The 19,017-nt window shown below is 42.1% G+C and overlaps 1 protein-coding gene across 22 annotated transcripts in view; it reads left to right on the top strand.

The window, feature by feature from the left end:
• MAPK8IP3 (mitogen-activated protein kinase 8 interacting protein 3) overlaps positions 1–19,017 on the top strand; it is a 126,876-nt gene that overhangs the window by 57,352 nt on the left and 50,507 nt on the right. For 20 of the 22 annotated variants that reach the window (XM_089782175.1, XM_089782173.1, XM_089782170.1 and 17 more), the window contains 4 exons: positions 5,098–5,200; positions 7,736–7,854; positions 14,432–14,443; positions 18,612–18,669. In XM_089782175.1, coding sequence (XP_089638301.1) covers positions 5,098–5,200; positions 7,736–7,854; positions 14,432–14,443; positions 18,612–18,669 — 292 coding nt within the window. The remainder of the gene's footprint in view (positions 1–5,097; positions 5,201–7,735; positions 7,855–14,431; positions 14,444–18,611; positions 18,670–19,017) is intronic. The other 2 variants (XM_075898962.2, XM_075898953.2) reach the window with 1 other exon arrangement.

The raw sequence follows: 19,017 nt of genomic DNA, 5'->3' as shown, positions 1-19,017 counted from the left end.
CTCTTCTGTATGTGTTTTGCTAGCCAACCTGTTGCGTGCCCACTTTAATAATAGGCATAGTGAAATCAAATACTGGAAGATGTCTGAGGGGACTGAAAGAGTAACTAGCTTAGTTCTACTGAAAGAGAATGCTCCTTGTTAAGAGTACAGTTGGAAGTAGGAGAATAAAGGAGGGTGAGATGCTCATTTATGAGTGATGATAGGACTAGGCTCACTTTTTGGATGGTGGCACATTTTGAGGAGGAATAGTAAAGGATTCATTGACATGGATCCAATTTCCAAGTTTATTACAGCTCACTTAAAAGAATTTTCTTCTGTAAAACCCCTGAATAGGCTCCTGGCAAAGTGAAAGCACAAAATAGTAGAAAAATAATGTTCTGTTGACTTTGACTGAAGATGCCAGCACTGAAATCCCATTTTCCTAATTGTATTAGCAGTCTGCTTGCTACCAGGATCACTGTCCCGTGGCTGGTAGAGAGCAATGCAGTTCCTCAATGATGCCTAATCAGTAAATTGGTATCTCTTCAGTGATGTTAGTAGAGACATTTCAATAAGTCTAAGTATCATCACTAGAAGACAGACACAGAAGTCTTGGCGCACTCCATCATTGACCTGTATATGTAGGCAGAGTCCAGGAACTGTTGATAGCAAAAGAAAGTCATAAATGTGTGACGCCATTGCTGGTGTACTTCCAGTGGTGATAGTGGATTTACACTCAGATAAATTTGTTTCACATCATTTCTTCCCTCTGCCCCTGAGAAATATGGATCAGCTCAGTACAGGTAGCAACAGAAGGTTTTGAGGACAGCTTCCTCCGCTTTTTTCAAAAATTAGAAAAGGAATCCTCTCCTTCTGCAAGCTTGAGAACTGTTGCTGATAGGTTATAATAACAAACACAATCATAATAACAAACACAATAGTTTTTTGTCTTAAAATATGCCAAGAGGACAACCTGAAGCAATGAAATAACCAGTAAGGGTGTCATTGGTTTTATATACTCTAACATTGAAGCTGTTTAATGGGTCAGTAAACCCCAAATTTGATGCAATTGGAATTTTAGTGTCCTTTACAAACTAAGGCCTAGACACTTCAGGAATTGCTTTGTAGGCTGACCCTTTTGCCTATATGGAGTATGCCTGTATGGAACAATTCAAGACTGGACCTTAGAACAGTTTAATTTGTTGCAAACTCAGAAAGGCATTTGGAGCCTCATTTCTTTTTTTGTTAAATGACAACTCCAGAGCATACATCATATTAGAAATAGATTAGGTTGCACGTATACACTATATTGCTATTTCCTAATTAATTTTCACTATTATTAACAGATGAATCAGATGTAAGCATGAGAATTTGTATATTCCAGTTGTTCCTATTTAAAGTGATTCAGTCATGATTTATAGCTTTAATGGTTTTGTTACAGAATAAATAAAATTCCTGTATATTTTTATATCTTACAGAGTTGCAAAATGATAGGGGGTTTGTACTGTGAGATTATTTGGCATTTAATCTTTTTAAAGTGACCTTAACTGTGCCTGAAAAAGATGACCTAATTTAAAACAATTTTACCTTTCAAATTCTAGAGTTATTTTTAAAGTTTAATATTGGAGTCAGCAGGCCGAGCCTGATCCACTGTAAAAGAGTAGATGGTAATACCTGCGGCTCATCAAACCTGCTCTCTTTTAGGTAATCCGGGAGGGTGTAAAGCTAAGGAAGCAAACTCTTGACAGAAAAGTTCCACTATGTTGTGGGTGAATAGCTGATTGGAGGGGGGGAGGATAGCCCCCCAGCCCGGCCTCTTCTTTGCCCCATGGAGCCCATCCTCCATTGTGGTTGGTGTCTCAGGGTAGGGCCCTGCCACTGAAGCACCGAGGGACTGGGTAATGTGGTCCAAGCTTCCTGACTTGGAGCCGCAGCATTGTGGCAAAAACCGTCATACAGCAAATTTTTCTATGCCTGGCACTCCAGGGCCTGGAGGGTTAGAGTGCTGGGAGTAAAAATATGTGCTAGTTGCCATTTTTGCTATTATACTCTGCAGCACAGCAACAACCCCTCCTTCTGCCCCCAGCTTGAGGGAGCAGGGAGGCTGGATAGCACAGTCCCAGCCTCCCCCATCTCTCATATCCACTGCTCATGATTCAGCAGAATGCAAAGCTAAGAGAATAAACTCAGGCAGGAAATCTGGAGTGGACCCCCAAAGGCAGCGGATTGGGTACCAAATGTATTGGTTCTTTCTCTCCTCTGGATTTTATTGGTAACACCAAAGGGGGGGGGGGTCCTGATGCATGGACAGCTCAGGATCTCTATCATCTGCCCAGGCTTAGGCCCTGGAGAAGTACTCAAGCTTTGCCTGTAGGCTCAATACAACATGAGGCAACAGTCCCCAGCTCTAAGCTTTTACTCGATTGGCATAGAATTGAGCACCAAAGGTGGTCTCTGATGGTGGGGAGAGATTGGGTCTCATTGGACAACCATGGTCCCCATAAAACTGGGCATTCCCCCCCCCACACACACACACAATAAGGTATCCCACCGTAGACTGCCTGCTTCAGTGGGTGCTTAGAGCTAAAAGTTTTATAACTTGACAAGTGGACTATAACCTGTGCATCAGGGGGAAAGAAAGAAAGACATTGTTAAAGATAGGGTGCCAGAATGTTTACACCATGGCAACCAGATTATCTGAGGGTTTTCAACGAATCAGTGATCCACATAAAACTGCTATGGTCAATGACAAATTTTTTCTGTCAAGGGAAAAGTGCAGAAGAAATTAGAGCATGGAGTGGGATTTGACAGCAAGAACTCCCTTCTGGGGATGATTGAGCCACCTTGAAATGGATCAGAGAGAATTCTGGCACTATGCTTATTCACATCTGAGGACCCAGTCAACTGTCCTCTTCTGACATCAAAGACCAGTTCTGCGACTAGTTGAAAACCCCATCAGCAAGATTCTGAAACATGAATCTGTTTTCCTGCTAGGGGACTTCAATGCAAGGATGGAAGCTGATCATGAAGCATTTCCCAATTGTGTTGGTCAACATGGAATTGATAAGATGAATGAAAATGGTAGAGACCACTATAATTTTGTTCCTGTTACAACCTTTTTGTGACACACAGTTCGTGTTGTGGCTTTGTCTGCAAGAATGTATCTTGGAAACATCCCAGATCTGGCCACTTGCATCAGTTGGATACTATCACAAGGCATACCTATCTTAACATCATCCTTGTTACCCACAGTTATCAAAGTGTTAATTCCAGCAGAGAGCGCACTCGTGCGCACCAAGGTCAGACTTAAACCAAAGAAAATATACAGCTCTAAAGTAAAAGATATCCTCATATTAACATCAATGCTATAGCAGACCAAGAAAAGTCACAGCATACAATAACATACTACAATAAGCCCTTGACACCAGTAATTGTCTCACGAGCACCTAGCAGAAGAATGGACTCTATGATGCAGCTCTGTCAGTTTTTGGGAAGAAGGAATACAAGGCTAGTGAATGGTTTGGTGCATATTCCAGTGTGTTGACGCCAGTCATAGAGGATAGATGCACATCTCAACCAGCTACAAGAGAGATCCAAATGAAAACAAATTGAGCATTGAGAATGGCAAGAACCAAAATGCAACAAAATGCTTGATGCTGTGCCAATGACTACTGGCTAAATTTATGTGAAAGCATCCCAAGTAGCAGCTGATGCAGGCAACATTGGAAACATGTATGACGGAATCAAGAAAACCTTCAACTTCAAAGAAGGTAGTCCCATTGAAATCACATCAGGAGAAACAATAAACGGCCGCACCAAGGAGATACATAGGTGGGTAGAACACTACTTTGAACTTTACTCTCTTGAAAATATTGTTATGGACAGTCATCCATGTCATTGAAAGCCTGCTGTTTTGAACCAACTTGACAATGAAACAGTTGTCGAGCTTACTTGCCATAGATGGCATCCCTAATGGAAGGTCTTCTGGAATAGACCTCATACTGTCTGAGATTGGAAAAAAAAGTGAGAACTCTATTCTAGTACAGCATCTTCACAAGCTGTTCTGCCTTTGCTGGAAAAAAGGTGAATTACCACAAGAAATGAGGCCAACATCATCCCCCTCTAAAAACAAAGTTGACAGGAGTGAGTGTAACAATTATTGTGGAATTTCACTCCTTAGTCTTATGGAAAAAACCTTTGAGTTGTCCAGAACGTACTTCAGACCCTTGCTGATAGAATCTGTCCAGAAACACAGTGTGCCTTCAAGATTAAATGTTTACTACTGACATAATTTTGTCACTGAGACAACAGCAACCTACTGACTACTATATTTACCTACACATCTCCAGCTTTCATCCAGAACACATCACACGATCCATGAGAGACAACCACATTTGCTCCAGTCCTTCTGACAGAGATAAATACCTTCAGGGTTTCTATCAAGCATTCTTGAAATCACAATACCCACCTAGGGAAGTGAAGAAATCAATTGAGCCAGTAGGGTAACCAGAAGTCCAGCTCTTATAGGAGAGACCCAACAAAGAAAACAACAGAATGCCACTGGCCATTATCTACATTCCCCCAGCCAAAACCTTTCCACCATATCATCAAGGATCCGCAACTATCCTAGATGATGATCAGAAGCTCAAAACATCACCTTTAAACGTGACATGCAACAGAGATTCTCTTGAGTGTGTCTCTTTAGCCATGTTTGCGACTGCCATAAAACATAGTAAATTCTTTATCTCTCAGGGGTGCAAAGTACTTCATTATCTCCAGCCTAGTTACCTCACTGGCTGATGGTATTGCCACTAGCATGCTTCCAAGAATCCCCTATTTATAACAACTGTTCATGATGATAGATTCCATCTCTACCCTTCCACGGGAATTTTGGAACACACCTCCCCAGCTAATGTGTGTCTTGTTAGAAATCCATCTACGCTGTGTCTTTAGCACGTTGTACATGGTACCATAGCGATCTTGAGAGTGTTTCCCATGATCCTTTTTGATAACCAAAGGAGCATAAGACCAGTCAGAGAATACAGTTCCTAGAGTGGAACTACTGCTGGGCTTTTATTCTTCTGGATCTGTCTCTTATCTATGTATTATTTTCTGTAGGAATGGGTAGCAGTGATGAGTGGTCTGATGTTCAGGACATCATAGACTCTACTCCAGAGCTGGACATGTGCCAGGACCCGAGACTAGAGCACTCTGGAAACAGGTATTTGCTTTTATCTTTTGTAAGCATGCTATTTACTCTCCATGTGCCTTCTTGAAGAGTGAAGGGAGACTGTGGATTAAAAGAGCTCTTGTAATTAGTGTTTTGTAGTACATGTTAATGCTCTGGAGACACTGATATATCAGCGGTCATTGGATCTTACTTCCTCTCCCTTGTGCCTGAGGGATCTTTCACTCTGCACTAAACTCCCTGTTATATGGAAAGAACACAAGCTCAAATTCTGTGTTAGAAATCTCCTCCAGATGATCCTCAGTTGGACTGGCTTCAGACAGCACAGTTTGCCTTGCTCCCATGTGAGAAGGAAAGGTAGCATGATAAGAGAAGGGAAGGACTGAGGAGGTATGAGGCTTATGGGCTGAAGTGTTAGAAAAGAGAAAAAGACAATTGTCTAGTAAATGCCAGTCCTGAATTACTTCTCAAAACTCAGACCCTTCTCAGGTGTGCCATATATAGGTTGGCAACTAGGCAGTGAGTGGTCTTTTTGGTGAAATCTTGTGTTGCTGTGGTTCATGCTTGATTAGAATAGCAACTTCCCCTTAAATGGGGAGTTGCCTGAAGGCCATTTGTTTTGGTACATCGCTGCTGCCGGGTATGTCGTAGCCTAGATGCTTGTAAAGCAAAGAGAAACGATAAAAGGCAAGTCTTTTATGAAACAGCACATGATGAGTGGTCTTCATTTGGGCAAGGACAGTATTGGGAAGGAATCATGAAGAATCCTGAATGATGCAGGAACAAGGGGCGAAGTTTCCTCTTAGCTTCTTTCACACTGGCGGGCATGAATACAAAAATTAAGGCAAGACTACACAACACGCAGGCCCCATTTAAGTCAGTTCTTCTGATATTAATAAAATGCAATATTTACCCGATTTCCACCCATCTGACAGCACGTTTAATGAGCAATGACAGTCCAGGAATTTAACTACTAAAATGCATATCAACCGAAGACCATTATATCGACTTCTTTTTTGTTTGGCTTCACAACAATCCAGGAATTTAACTACTAAAACACATATCAACCTAAACCACACTGTAAACCCAAACTGCACCACAGGCCACAAACAAACAGGCCATGGGCCACGTGTTGAGTGGCCCTGGTGTATGCCATGACAGTGGCTGATGTCATGATCGAGAACAATCAATCCAAACATTAATGGAGACAAACTCTAGTGAATGCAGATACAAGGAGATAGCCCTTTAGTCAAGGAAATCTGTGCACCAGGGCAACTGGCTAGAAGCACAATATATATAGTTTGGGTTACTGAGCCTTGGACTTGGGGCTCTAACATGCATAGTGCTTCCTCAAGTCTCAGTTTATTAAATTGGTCAGTCAGGAGTCAGTCCTCTTGCTGTTTGTTGCTGCCCACTAGTAAGGGTGTTTATCACCAGATAATAGTATAGCCCTGGAGGGGAAGAAAATCCACATTCATCTGCAGCTGGCCAGCACAGTATGCTTCATCTTGTCAGCCACATAGTGCCCCATGGATTCGTTACTTTCATGCTAGATTACTCAGTGTATCTAGGAGTGAGACTACACAGCCTGAAATACAGTGTGGTTGTCTGTTTAGCAGGAAGCTGTGAACATATCACTCAGCTGCTCTGCTTTCCTCACTGGCTCTCCATACAGCAGAATGCAATTCAAGGTCATTATTTCATGACCTCCCACAATACACGTGTTCCATTGGAACCATGAAACTGTCAACAGAGGGAGAGACTCAGAAGTGAGGGGAACAGAACTTTCACAGGAATCAGATCAAGAATCTGAAACTTGTTCCCAACTGATGATGATAAAGATCCCAGACCTTGATGTGTCCATTACTAAATGTAAGGCTCATGTCTTTGATTTACCTTGTTTCCTGAATAAGTCCTTCACATACAAATAAGTCCTATTCACACACATGTAGTCGTGCATACATGCTTGCTAAACAAACAAAACTCAGGCTAATTTATCATATCGACAGCAAGGGGGAAATGTTGGTTTGTTTGTTTCAGTTTTCAAATACTTACCCGGCCCTATCATTGTAGTAGGTGCCTGTCATGTACCTTCACTGGTGGAATTGTGGGACTGAATGCATGGTCTCCACATCTACAGCGAAACAAATAAAAACTAGATGAAACAAAAGACAGAACTATGTAGCACTTTAAAGACTATCAAGATGGTACTAGTAAGAAGACATCAGTTAGTAAGAAGGATTCTAGTTTTATATAACAAATATTTTATAACATGATTTTAAAGAACTTTTGCATTAATCTGTTGATCTGTGCTGAATCATCTATGCTTATCTAACAGACACTGGTGACAGTTTTCATATTTGGAACCCTGAAGGATTCTTGTCCTTGATATGAGGACCAGGGTATATTTATCCTTTACGTAGTATGTCCATGGTCCATGAAGCAAATAGATGGAAAGATCTCTGTATTTTGATTGCAGTGATCTACTTTGCTCAACAAAGAAGAAGAATGTTCTAGCTAAAATGTTTCCTAAGTAACGAGATTTCGTTTTTTTATTTCCTCCAACAGCCCAACACAGGGAATTGTGAATAAAGCTTTCGGCATCAACACAGACTCTCTGTATCATGAACTTTCCACAGCAGGGTCAGAAGTTATTGGGGATGTGGATGAAGGAGCAGATCTTCTAGGTAAAATATATTTATAACAACTCTGTCCACTGGAGTTATAACTTTTGAAACAGATAGTTTTCTTTTTTCCTTCAGAACTGTGGTTCCTTGTCACTAAAACCAATTTGGGTTGAAATTTGAGACAATCCAGGAATGAAATATGTAACAATCATAATATAACTTAGTCATTTTAATAGGTTGGGATCTTGTTTTGTTAGGGCTATCTTTGTGTGAGTAGGTTAATTTTTGTGTGCAATTATCATGCACGGACTCCCTGGAAAAATAACTGCTTCCTTCCTTATCGTCACTCAGCAATAATTTTGCAGACACTTTTAATTGAAGATGGGGTTGTGGGGAGCAGAGTTGATATAGATTTGAAAAGTCTTGGAAGGGACTTCTGAAGCTTGGGCCCAGTATCAGAAGTTCCTGGCTAAGACTTTGCAACACCCAAAGAAAGGTATCTATCCCAGGTTGTAGACTGAGTCCATTGCCTCTAGAGTAAAACTTTGAGTGTCTAGGTCCCAGTTAAGAGCACTTAAGCACATGATTAAGTCTAATTGAAGTTGATATAATGCAGATAGGATAGACAAAACTCATATTTATATACTAACCAATTAGCCTGTCATAAAATGGGATTTTCAGGTCTCTCCTCCACGTCCTATTCCCTTTCTATCTCGGTCTTCTCTCCTGAGCTTCCGGTCTCTCTCTCCCTCCCCTCCTCCTACTGCCTCCCCCTCTCTTTCTCTCAGCTCTCCTCCGTCTCCTGCCTCTCTCTCCGTCTCTCTTTCTCTTCTCCCTCTCCTGCCTCTCTTTCTCTTGTCCTCCTCCTGCATGGGGAGCGCGGAGCCCAAACAGCTGTTTGCGCCTCTTGCTCCTGCATGGCAGCCCGGCTGAGCGGCTGCCTTTGAGCTCCAGCTGCCCCCCTGCACCGTTTCCCTTCACCCCAACACTGATCCTGTAGCCTCTCAGTTGTCCTCCACAACCCTCTCCCCCTCGTTCCCCTGCCCTCTCCCCGGCCAGGGGGCGGAGCCTGGAGCCGCTGTCACACCGCACGTCCCCGCCGTGGCACTCTGCTGACTTTTGCACTGCTCGGCTGGGCCGCTGCGCGGGAGCAAGTGGTGCAAGCGGCCGTTTGGGCCCTGCACTTCCCATGCAGCATGGGCCGCCCAGAGGGAACAGCCAGCATTTCAGCAACAGCGCTGCCCAGAGGGAACAGCCAGCATTTCAGTGTTACCGACTCAGACATTGGGCTACTATATATATGATGTCACTCTTAGGTCCAAATGTCTTGATTTAAGAAGCTTTCCAGTAACTTGAGGCATAAGAGGGCTCTTACAAAATACCTTCTGTGTGCCGAGGACAAGCAAGAAGTGTATTTGAAAGTATTAAGTGGAGATGAATATATTTTATTTTTGGTTGTCTCATGTGCTTGTTGAAATTACAAAGGCTCATGGCCTATCTCCTCATTGGTTCAAAAAATATAGTATTGACCAAAATGCATTTGGAGGTAGATTCAGCCAGGCCAGTTCATGATCTCATTGTAAAATTGCAGTAGGCCATTTCTACTAAAAATATAAAGATATCTAAATCACCTTGACAAGGGCAGACTATAAGCCTTGTATCTGAATCCTCTTGGCCTCAAGGACTGCACTGGAGAGGAAGCATGAGGAATTAGGTATGTAATAAATGATAAAAGGGACACTTTGGAGGTATGGAGCTCACAGGCTGTTGCATAGGTGATTTTTATAGCTTATTTATTGTAGTACCTTTACAGCATTTAGAACTGTTGCATTGTGCAGCCACAGGAGATCACAAAAATGAATCCTAAGGCATATATTATTTAGGTCTTGATGCAGGACTGAAGAAATTTGGAGTAGAGCCCAGCCCATTGTTACTGGGGCACTTGGCTTGTGTGTGGAGGTGGCTCCTATGCAGATGATAGGAGTTTGTGGATGATGCTAAACTGTTTAAGATAGTCAAGACAGAAGCAGACTGTGAGGGACTCCAAAAAGATCTCATCAAACTGAGTGATTGGGCAACAAAATGGCAAATGAAATTTAATGTGGATAAGTGTAAAGTAATGCATGTTGGAAAAAATAACCCCAACTATACGTACAGTATGATGGGGGCTAATTTGGCTACGACAAATCAGGAAAGAGATCTTGGAGTTATCATGGATAGTTCTCTGAAAACTTCCACACAGTGTGCAGCGGCGGTCAAAAAGGCAAATAGGATGTGAGGAATTATTAAGAAAGGGATAGATAATAAGACAGAATATCTGACTGCCCCTGTATAAAACTATGGTACACCCACATCCCATATGAGGAGAGGTTAAAGCGACTGGGACTTTTCAGTTTGGAAAAGAGGAGACCGAGGGGGGACATGGTAGAGGTATATAAAATCATGAGTGGTGTGGAGAGGGCAGATAAAGAAAAGTTATTTATTAGTTCCCATAATAGAAGAGCTAGAGGACACCAAATGAAGTTAATGGGTAGCAGGTTTAAAACTAATAAAAGAAAGTTCTTCTTCACACAGCGTGTAGTCAGCCTGTGGAACTCCTTGCCAGAGGAGGCTGTGAAGCCTAGGACTATAACAGAGTTTAAAGAGAAGCTAGATAATTTCATGGAGGTTAGGTCCATAAAAGACTATTAGCCAGGGGATACAAATGGTGTCCCTGGCCTCTGTCAGAGGCTGGAGAGGGATGGCAGGAGACAAATAGCTTGATCATTGTCTTCGGTCCACCCTCTCTGGGGCACCTGGTGCTGGCCACTGTCGGCAGACAGGCTACTAGGCTAGATGGACCTTTGGTCTGACCCAGTACGGCCGTTCTTATGTAGACATTTATTATAATTGTGTTTACCAGCTCTGATGGAAGAATTAGTCTGATCCTGGATGAAACATGAGAAGCACATCTGACAGGAATATTATAAACAATCAGTGTAGAAGATCTGAGACTGCCACTCATATTGAAGGAGACGTTAGTAGAAACTGTACCTGGATGTTAGATCTTTGTCTACAGTAGCATGAATTTTGGTTGGCTATTTCAGGATACATTTTTGGCTGCTTTCTTCCCAAGTCAGAGTGCTATAGCCACTTAAAATGTAGTTGCTGCAATTGTATCCTTGTCCCCTTTTTGCTTGTCTTGTCCATAAGAGCAATCTGACAGCAATCATGTTCTCTGATTGTCAACTGCTGCTTTTTGTTGTTTGCTTTCTAATCCTCTGATTGCCCCTCACAACAGACTATGGCATACTCAGTCCTCACGCGAAGCGCCTCCTTGTCTGTCATGTAGAGGCAATCAGACTTCCCCTCAGAAGTGGGTTAGCCTAGTAGTCTCTCCCAGTATGGGGAGAAAGGGAGAATGGAGCTCAGCCTCTTCTCCTAGAGTTCTTTTCTCCTCTCTTGTAAGTATGAGTGTGTCCGTATGCTTCTCTGTCTCCTCTATATCTTCCCCCTTCCACCTAACAGGAGAGGTTTTTAAAAAGTCTCCAGCAGGCCAAAAGTGGAGTCAGCTGGCTCTCATTGATTCAAGTAGCTCCATTTCAGCTGATCCATACTGCCTAAAGACAGCTTCTTGTCAGCTGTTCCTAACTGGCCCATGTCTTGTTAACAAAGGAGTCTGTTTCCCCTTCCCTCCCCCCCACCTTCTCCCTCCCTTTTTTCCCCACTCTGTTGCAGCCTTCCAACCTGATTTTGTGACAGTCACATTCCTTTTCACTTGTGATTTAAGTCAGCATTTGAATCCCCATAGCTGTAGAGGTAACAATATAATGCATTAACTCACTGTGCCATTTATGCCTTCTCAGTGTGACAGAAATCATGGTAGCCTCAAAGAACCTTAATGGCTCCCTTTGGCTTTTTATTGTGGAGGCTTTAAGTTATCGTGACTCTATAGCAAGGCTGTCAGATTCCTTCCATTTTAACTAGGAGAATGAACATGTCACCAGGGAAGAATTTTGAAGACTTCTAGGATCACTGTGAAAGCCTCTGTGTTTTCATCCTATGTACCCAAGTCGTTACATCAGGAAACAGTGTACCCATAGCTGCCATCTTATTGAGTGTCATAAATTAGGATTTTTCAGTCACCAGCTTTTTTGTGATTCTGAAAATTTTCTGGTTCTGATACAATAGCAAAACTTCATCCAATCAACAAGAGGCCTCTGTAGCTTATCATTGGAGGAGGGATACATCTTACAGTCTCAAAGCTATGGTAATGATGCTGGCAATCTAGGTGGGAAGGCTTTTATGGATTTCCTTACAAGCCTTGGAAATGGGATGAAATGACGCCTGTCATTTTCTTGGGAATTTTTATTAGGCCTTTCACCTAATCTGAGGGAATGTTTGATTTGGATGATGTGAGGCATACATTGCTAGGATGGGGGTGAGGGAAGAAATGCAGGTAGATGTTGTGTGAAGCAAAATGCAGGACTATATAGCACTTTAAAGACTAACAAGATGGTTTATTAGATGATGATTCATTTTTTTTAGATTCATGATTTTAGATGATGATTCATTTTTTTAATTGTATCCTTTGGTATATATGGTTGTGACTATTTTCTTCCGCTATTTGATCTGAGGAAGTGGGTCTGGCCCACGAAAGCTCATCATCTAATAAACCATCTTGTTAGTCTTTAAAGTGATACATAGTCCTGCATTTTGCTTCAGCTACACCAGACTAACATGGCTACATTTCTATTACTATTGTAGATGTTGTGTGTGATACTTTTATATCTAGTCCATAAAAGTTTGAGGAGGCTCTGGCTACAAATGCTTTCTCAAACCCATGGACAAAAAGGCTAATTTTATGTATTTTTCTTTTTGCCCTCCCACAATCAAAGGTCTAAAGATCTTTGATAAAACTGTGGTCTGGCCAAGAAGAAGCTAGGGATTGATCCTGGTGAATCTGTCAGTTTTTCTGCTCTTATCTAATGACAAGTTGTTATCTTTGGGGCATTTCTTTTTCCTTCATCCTGCCTATAGCCTGAAAAAAATCAGAGAAATTTCATGTTGTAGACCTGGTACAAACATTGGAGAGAGTGCTCATTAGGATCCAGAAATTCTGCAGTCTCTTCATGTAAATCAATGGAAGCCAGTGGAGTTACTTTAGACTGACACCAGCCTTAATTCTCATATATGGAAACCCAAAAATGGGTGCAAAACCTTCCAAATGTTGTTTTCCCCCCCCCCCCAGGTGGATTAAGATTTTTAATATCTGAAGAATGTAATTTGTGAAGCCTTTAAAACAACAGATGTTATCTTTGTACATTCATCAGGGACCAGGTCTATCTCCTAGCTAGATGTCTATCTCCTTTCTGGATATTTGCAAAACTAGCGTTGGACTATCATCTGTTTGCACTCTTTTTTGCAGCTTTGGAGAGAATGGTCCAAATTCATTGGTTAAATAGCACATTTCCCATTCCTTTCTTATAGTTTCATATGCAGTTCACATAAAGGTGTAGTTCAGAGAGTGGTAAGCTATTAATTGAATTCTCCTTTTTTCAGCAATAACCCTATAAGCATTTTTTTCCCTTTACTCCTGCATGGTCATTTTAACTCCTGTAATCTCAGGCCAGGTCTATACTAGACCTGGAACGTTGGGTTGAGGTACGCAACACGAGCTACGTAAAATATGTAGCTGGAGTTGGCTTATCTTAAGCCAGGCTTGGCGCAGTCTTCAGAAGGTTTGCTCCAGTTGGCTTCTCTTACTGCTTGCAAATACCCAGAGTATCGGTGTCAGCCAAAACTGCCCTTAGCATTTGCTTTAGTGGGTCTTAACTAGACCCGCTAAATCAAATGCCAGATCAATCTCTGGCGCAGTAAGTATAGATGTGGCCTCACTGTATTTACTGTAGGCACAGTATGTGTGTGTCACACGCAAACATCCTTCCAATTGACAAAATGGATTTTGGTTATGGGCTATGGGAGGGTCCTTCTTTTTACTGCTAGGTGTTCTAGCCATGTTTGTGTTGGCCACCTTGCTTTTCATGAAAGGTGTTTTGTGATGGAGAGCGATTCAACTAATATACTAATGGTAAGTTATATATTACTTCACCACAGAAGTTGAATCTAAATAACAAAACCACTCTCAGTATTGGGGTATAAAGACTGTTTTAAGTACTAATGGCTGTTTTTGCAGGTTTAGACATCCTTTGACTACATAATTGGTACTATGAGATGTGGTTGGTAAAGACAAATCTATCATTCATTTTGGTGGGAAGGGGGAGGAGCAAGATGTGGGAACTAGCCTTTGACCAGCAGTTTTAAATGGAACTTTTCACAGGAAAACAAAGATTTGTCTTGCCTAGGAAGACATGACCTCCTCAGATTCTTGCCTGCAACCAAGGCATGTGGTTCCAGGATCACTGTGGATTACCTTTCCTTGATTTTGTTTTTTAATGTCTTGTATGTAGAGTCATGCCATCTGCAGTCATGGCAAGTCCTGTCCTTACTATTTCATGCCTTTTGACATTGAAATGGCTGAATCATTGTTAATTTTTTAAACAAATTTTTGATTTTGTTGGTTTCAGTCACTGATTGATCCTTTTTTCACTTCCTTTTCCCCTCTGTCTCTCTGTGCTTCGCTGGACATGGCCCTTAGGGGAGTTCTCAGGTGTGTATCTCTCCTCTGTTCAGTTTCCTTGTTTTTCATTTTTCTTTATCCTTGTTGAGTTTTAGATTAAATGACATGGTATACACATGATACTCCCCTGCTGCTGTCCAATCAGTTGGCTTTGCAGCCTTTGCCCAGCTTTTCCTTGTTTGGTTGGCTTGCACTGATATGTCCTGATATAATAGAACATCTTTGCTTTATGCTCACGTGCCTGCTACATCTTGATGCATTTTATTTTTTTGTTGTTTTGCTGTGTTTTTGTGTGGCCTTGTACAGGTTCATGCCACTCTTTTAATAGGAATCCTACTACATTTACCCTATAGTGTGGGATGGAAAGTTCTTTTTTTATCAGGCAGAAGCTGTGCCTGATCTTTGTTGAAACCTTGTTGTCCCAGCTAAACATTTTGCAGATGCTGTCTCTGTGCTTCCTATTATGCTGCTTTTGTAAAGAAAGCTCACAACCTTAGGGCCCCATTTTGCCTTCAGAAGAAGTCCCTGGGGGCCCTACACTTGCAGAATTTGCTCCTTGTCTTAACAGTGCACGTAGGGCCTGATCCAGTTCCTATTGAAATGAATGGGAGTCTTTCTCTTGTCTTCAGTGTAAGTTGAATTGGGCCTTAATTGCCTATCAAAGGTAGTGGAGGTGCAGACACAAATGATTTTAGAAGCAGCGCAGACATGCTGATTGACTTCATGTCCCATTGACTTCCTAGGAGTTGAGGAAGGCAGTGCCCCTCAGGATTAGGCCTGCAGATTGCTGAGAGAACTTTGCCAAGGAAAGAGGAAGACACAAAATGCTTTCCTCCTTTTGGTCTGGAGTTTCTTTATCATTCTCTTGCAAAAGACCAAAGGCTAAGATATTTCCCCAGGAAAAGCCCCAGTGAAGTGAGAGGGCATGTGGAATGCTCCAGTATAAGGAAATGAGTGTGACCCTATGTAAAGAAAGGATCTATAAACTATGCATATGAACTATGATTTTCCCCCATTTTAATTTTCCTCTCCTGCTGTTTCCACCTTGCCCTGTCCATGCTGTTTGGTTAGTTATCTTTGTTGAGGGGGAAGGAGACCCAAAGATGCTTCGCTCAGGACAAATGATTAAGATAGAAATGGAACAGGAAAACTGATTGAGCAAGTTCTGATATCTCAAGCTTTAAATCCCTACTAGGCCAAACTCTAGTGAGCAAGAGATGGACTCACTTCTATTGAGTATCACAGTGTAAACCATGCACAGGCACAAGAATATGTATCGCAGTATTACACATCATAAAATGTACCACACGCTCATACACACTAGTGAGCTGCTCTATTGCTGTTTACAAATTTGTATTTAATGGCTGCTTTTTTTCTCTTCCTTTCTTCCTCTCCCCTTTGCCCTACCTCTTTCTGTTTCCCCTTCTCGTATGGGATGGCTCTCATAGTGCGGGATGATTTCTTTGGTAAGGCGAAGGCCATTTTTAAAATGTTTTTTCTTAATGCCTTTTGTCCGCCCAACATCACTTCATGCTTCTTGAGTTCTCTCGGTTTTGGTTTTTGTGGTCGAGGTGTCACCTCTTATAGACAGGAGACTAGCTCAGTTTCTGTGTATTTGGGCTTCTGTTTTTTTCTGGATGTAGTTGATTATCCACTTTGATGCTTCAGACACTGTTTGGATATGAAAGGGTATGTCTACGCTACCCCGCTAGTTTGAACTAGCGGGGTAATGTAGGCATACCGCACTTGCAAATGAAGCCCGGGATTTGAATTTCCCGGGCTTCATTTGCATAAGTGGGGAGCCGCCATTTTTAAAACCCCGCTGGTTCGAACCCCGTGCAGCGCGGCTACACGGGGCACGAACTAGGTAGTTCAAACTAGGCTTCCTAGTTCGAACTACCGTTACTCCTCATTTCACGAGGAGTAACGGTAGTTCGAACTAGGAAGCCTAGTTCGAACTACCTAGTTCGTGCCGCGTGTAGCCGCGCTGCACGGGGTTCGAACCAGCGGGGTTTTAAAAATGGCGGCTCCCCGCTTATGCAAATGAAGCCCGGGAAATTCAAATCCCGGGCTTCATTTGCAAGTGCGGTATGCCTACATTACCCTGCTAGTTCGAACTAGCGCGGTAGTGTAGACATACCCAAAGATAAATAGAATGGGATGAGTCTGTAAAATATGTCTCTCTTCCCATATTATTTTCTCACTTTGGCTGCATGCTGGGAGTACATGAAAATATCTCCTTTTAATCCCACCCCAGAGATCTTCTCTTATAGACAGGTTTGTCCTGTTGCAAACTTTCCCACTCTGTGCACTAGGATCAGGTTTTCTTGGAGTGCCATGCTGCTGCTCTGGGGAAGACTGTCTCCAGTCCTCTATTTCCATAAATAGCCCTCTGTACCATTCCTGAGGTAAGGTGTCCTGTAGTTTCACTGTGCCACACAGGCAGCTTTTGGGATGATATGTGTGGCTTGGGCAATTCTGATGTGATTGGCTCATGTTCTCTGTCACAGCTCCTTTCTGTACTGTAGATGCATACTTCCCTCATAAAGGAATCAGAAGGCAGAAAGGAAGAATCCAAAGAGAGGTTCTACACATGAACTCCACTTACCCATTCCTCCCTTCTGCTGCATTATGCCATTTCTGAAAACGTTACTCTATATACGTTTAATTTAATTTACTGCTAAAAGCTGGTAGGAGGGGTTGGGAATGTTACTTTATAATCAGACTCCCATGCCCATAATCTCTAAGCTCCACTCCATATATGTGGTCATCTATAAGAGGAAAGGGGCATTTCTCGTTTCCCTCCCAACAGAAATACATTTTTAGTTGGTTAACACCAGGCCTGGGGGTTTTGTCTCCCACTTCTTAGGTGTTTGCAGAGTTTCCCCAGCACCTTGAGAACACGTAGCCTGAAACATCAAAGTGATTCATTTTTTCTCTATTCAGTGTTCTTTTTAATTTTACTTTTTAAAAGGCTGCTTCTTGTCCGTCTTTGCTGAGAATTTGCTTTTGCCATCATGAATCCATCCCATCTAACTGTGGGAAGACAATCTGTGTGTTGAAGTGTTGTGCTGTGTTCTCACTTCTTGTGTGCTGCCATGTTTCTCTAATTTCCATTTACTTCACGAGTGAGTCATTTACTATTTTTCTGTAAAAGCAAATTAAATAGCACCTTGACTATTTTCTCAAGAAAAGTCTATCTGCTATAAAGGAACTTTTTACAATGGAGTAATATGATGAAGAGCTTGAATGATAGTCAAGGCAGTTATGTGACCATTTTATAATTAGCCATCTGTCGTGAGAGAATGCTATCCATGCATCAGTGTCATGGCACGAGAGGAGGAGATTGTTTCTATGCCTCTATCCCCTAGAATTGTGTTTAGCCCCCATTGAGAAGAGAGATTTCTCTATAGCTGTACCCCCACAGCCTCTTCCAGCAGGGAATTGTCCTGAATGGGTCAGTCCCCTTTCAGCTTCACTTAAAACTATTGAACTCAGCTCTCAGTCATAGGCTCAGATATTTAAAAATGTGAGTGCAAATGTGCACTCCTCCCGGCCTTGTGTGCGAGCTGTTTGTGTCAGCCCCCATTTTACAATTGGAGACTGAAATATTGTGGTGATCAATCTTATCTTTAGAGATGCCTAAATAAATCTAAAGAAACAAGGGGTGCTAAATGTAAAACCTTGATAAGATTGCTGTAGTGTGAGGAGGATGGTGCCAAGGAGCCTTCGCTGGCTACAAGGACACTGAAAATGAGCATATTTAAGGCCTGGTGATTTGGCTTCTATACGAAGAAAAGCAAAAATCTTGTGACATCAAATGATGAGTTGCAAGTTGCATTGCTATAAATCTACGGACATTAAAAATCTCTGACTGTAGTATCTTGGAGTTGGGAGTCTTAGACCCAACTTTCCCAACCATCTTTTAGTACAGCCATCTCTTTGGCCTACCTCCTCAAGACTGCTTGTTTGTATTTAGGTAAGTGGTAAAAAATGTTTGTGTCCTTTACGGAGAAGATACATGGACACATTTGCTACTGTTATGTATTATTTCAGCAGGAGGCACTCTGCACATGATACACAGCTGTAAGGCTGACTGACAAAAGCTGTTTCTTCTCCTAAGCATAATCAGTTAGCACAGAATAAGGCTCTGTCTTTCTGGAGGTGAGGATCAAAACTGCCGGGCCTCTTTTTTCAGGAATGGGCAAAGAAGTGGGGAACCTGCTGTTGGAGAACTCACAACTTCTGGAGACCAAGTAAGAAACCCTTGCATGTTCTGAACTGCTTAGCTGTTTTATATGCATCCTGTCATCTTGGAACATATCTGTGTCAGAACTCTTACCTCACCAAGACATGTTGGTATCTGGTTTGGCAACCATTCTTTGATGGTGCTGGCTCCTTAAAGCTACTCTTCCTCAAGTCATGTTTGAGAGGCTTTCGTATGCATGTTTCTTTTGTACAGTCAGTTGACTGAACTTTCCACACACATGTACATGCAGGGCCTTACCATTCTTGAAGTCAGTGGCAGGGTTTTTATTAACTTCATTGGCAGCTGGAGGGAGACATAGGTGACCATTAGGAAAAGATAATGTTGTGTACACTTC

This window comes from Pelodiscus sinensis, chromosome 15 (genome assembly GCF_052426305.1).
Source record: "Pelodiscus sinensis isolate ZL-2025 chromosome 15, ASM5242630v1, whole genome shotgun sequence".
NCBI classification, from domain to species: domain Eukaryota; kingdom Metazoa; phylum Chordata; order Testudines; family Trionychidae; genus Pelodiscus; species Pelodiscus sinensis.
Note: the sequence above shows the minus strand (reverse complement) of the source record. Positions and strands in the feature narration are given on the sequence as shown.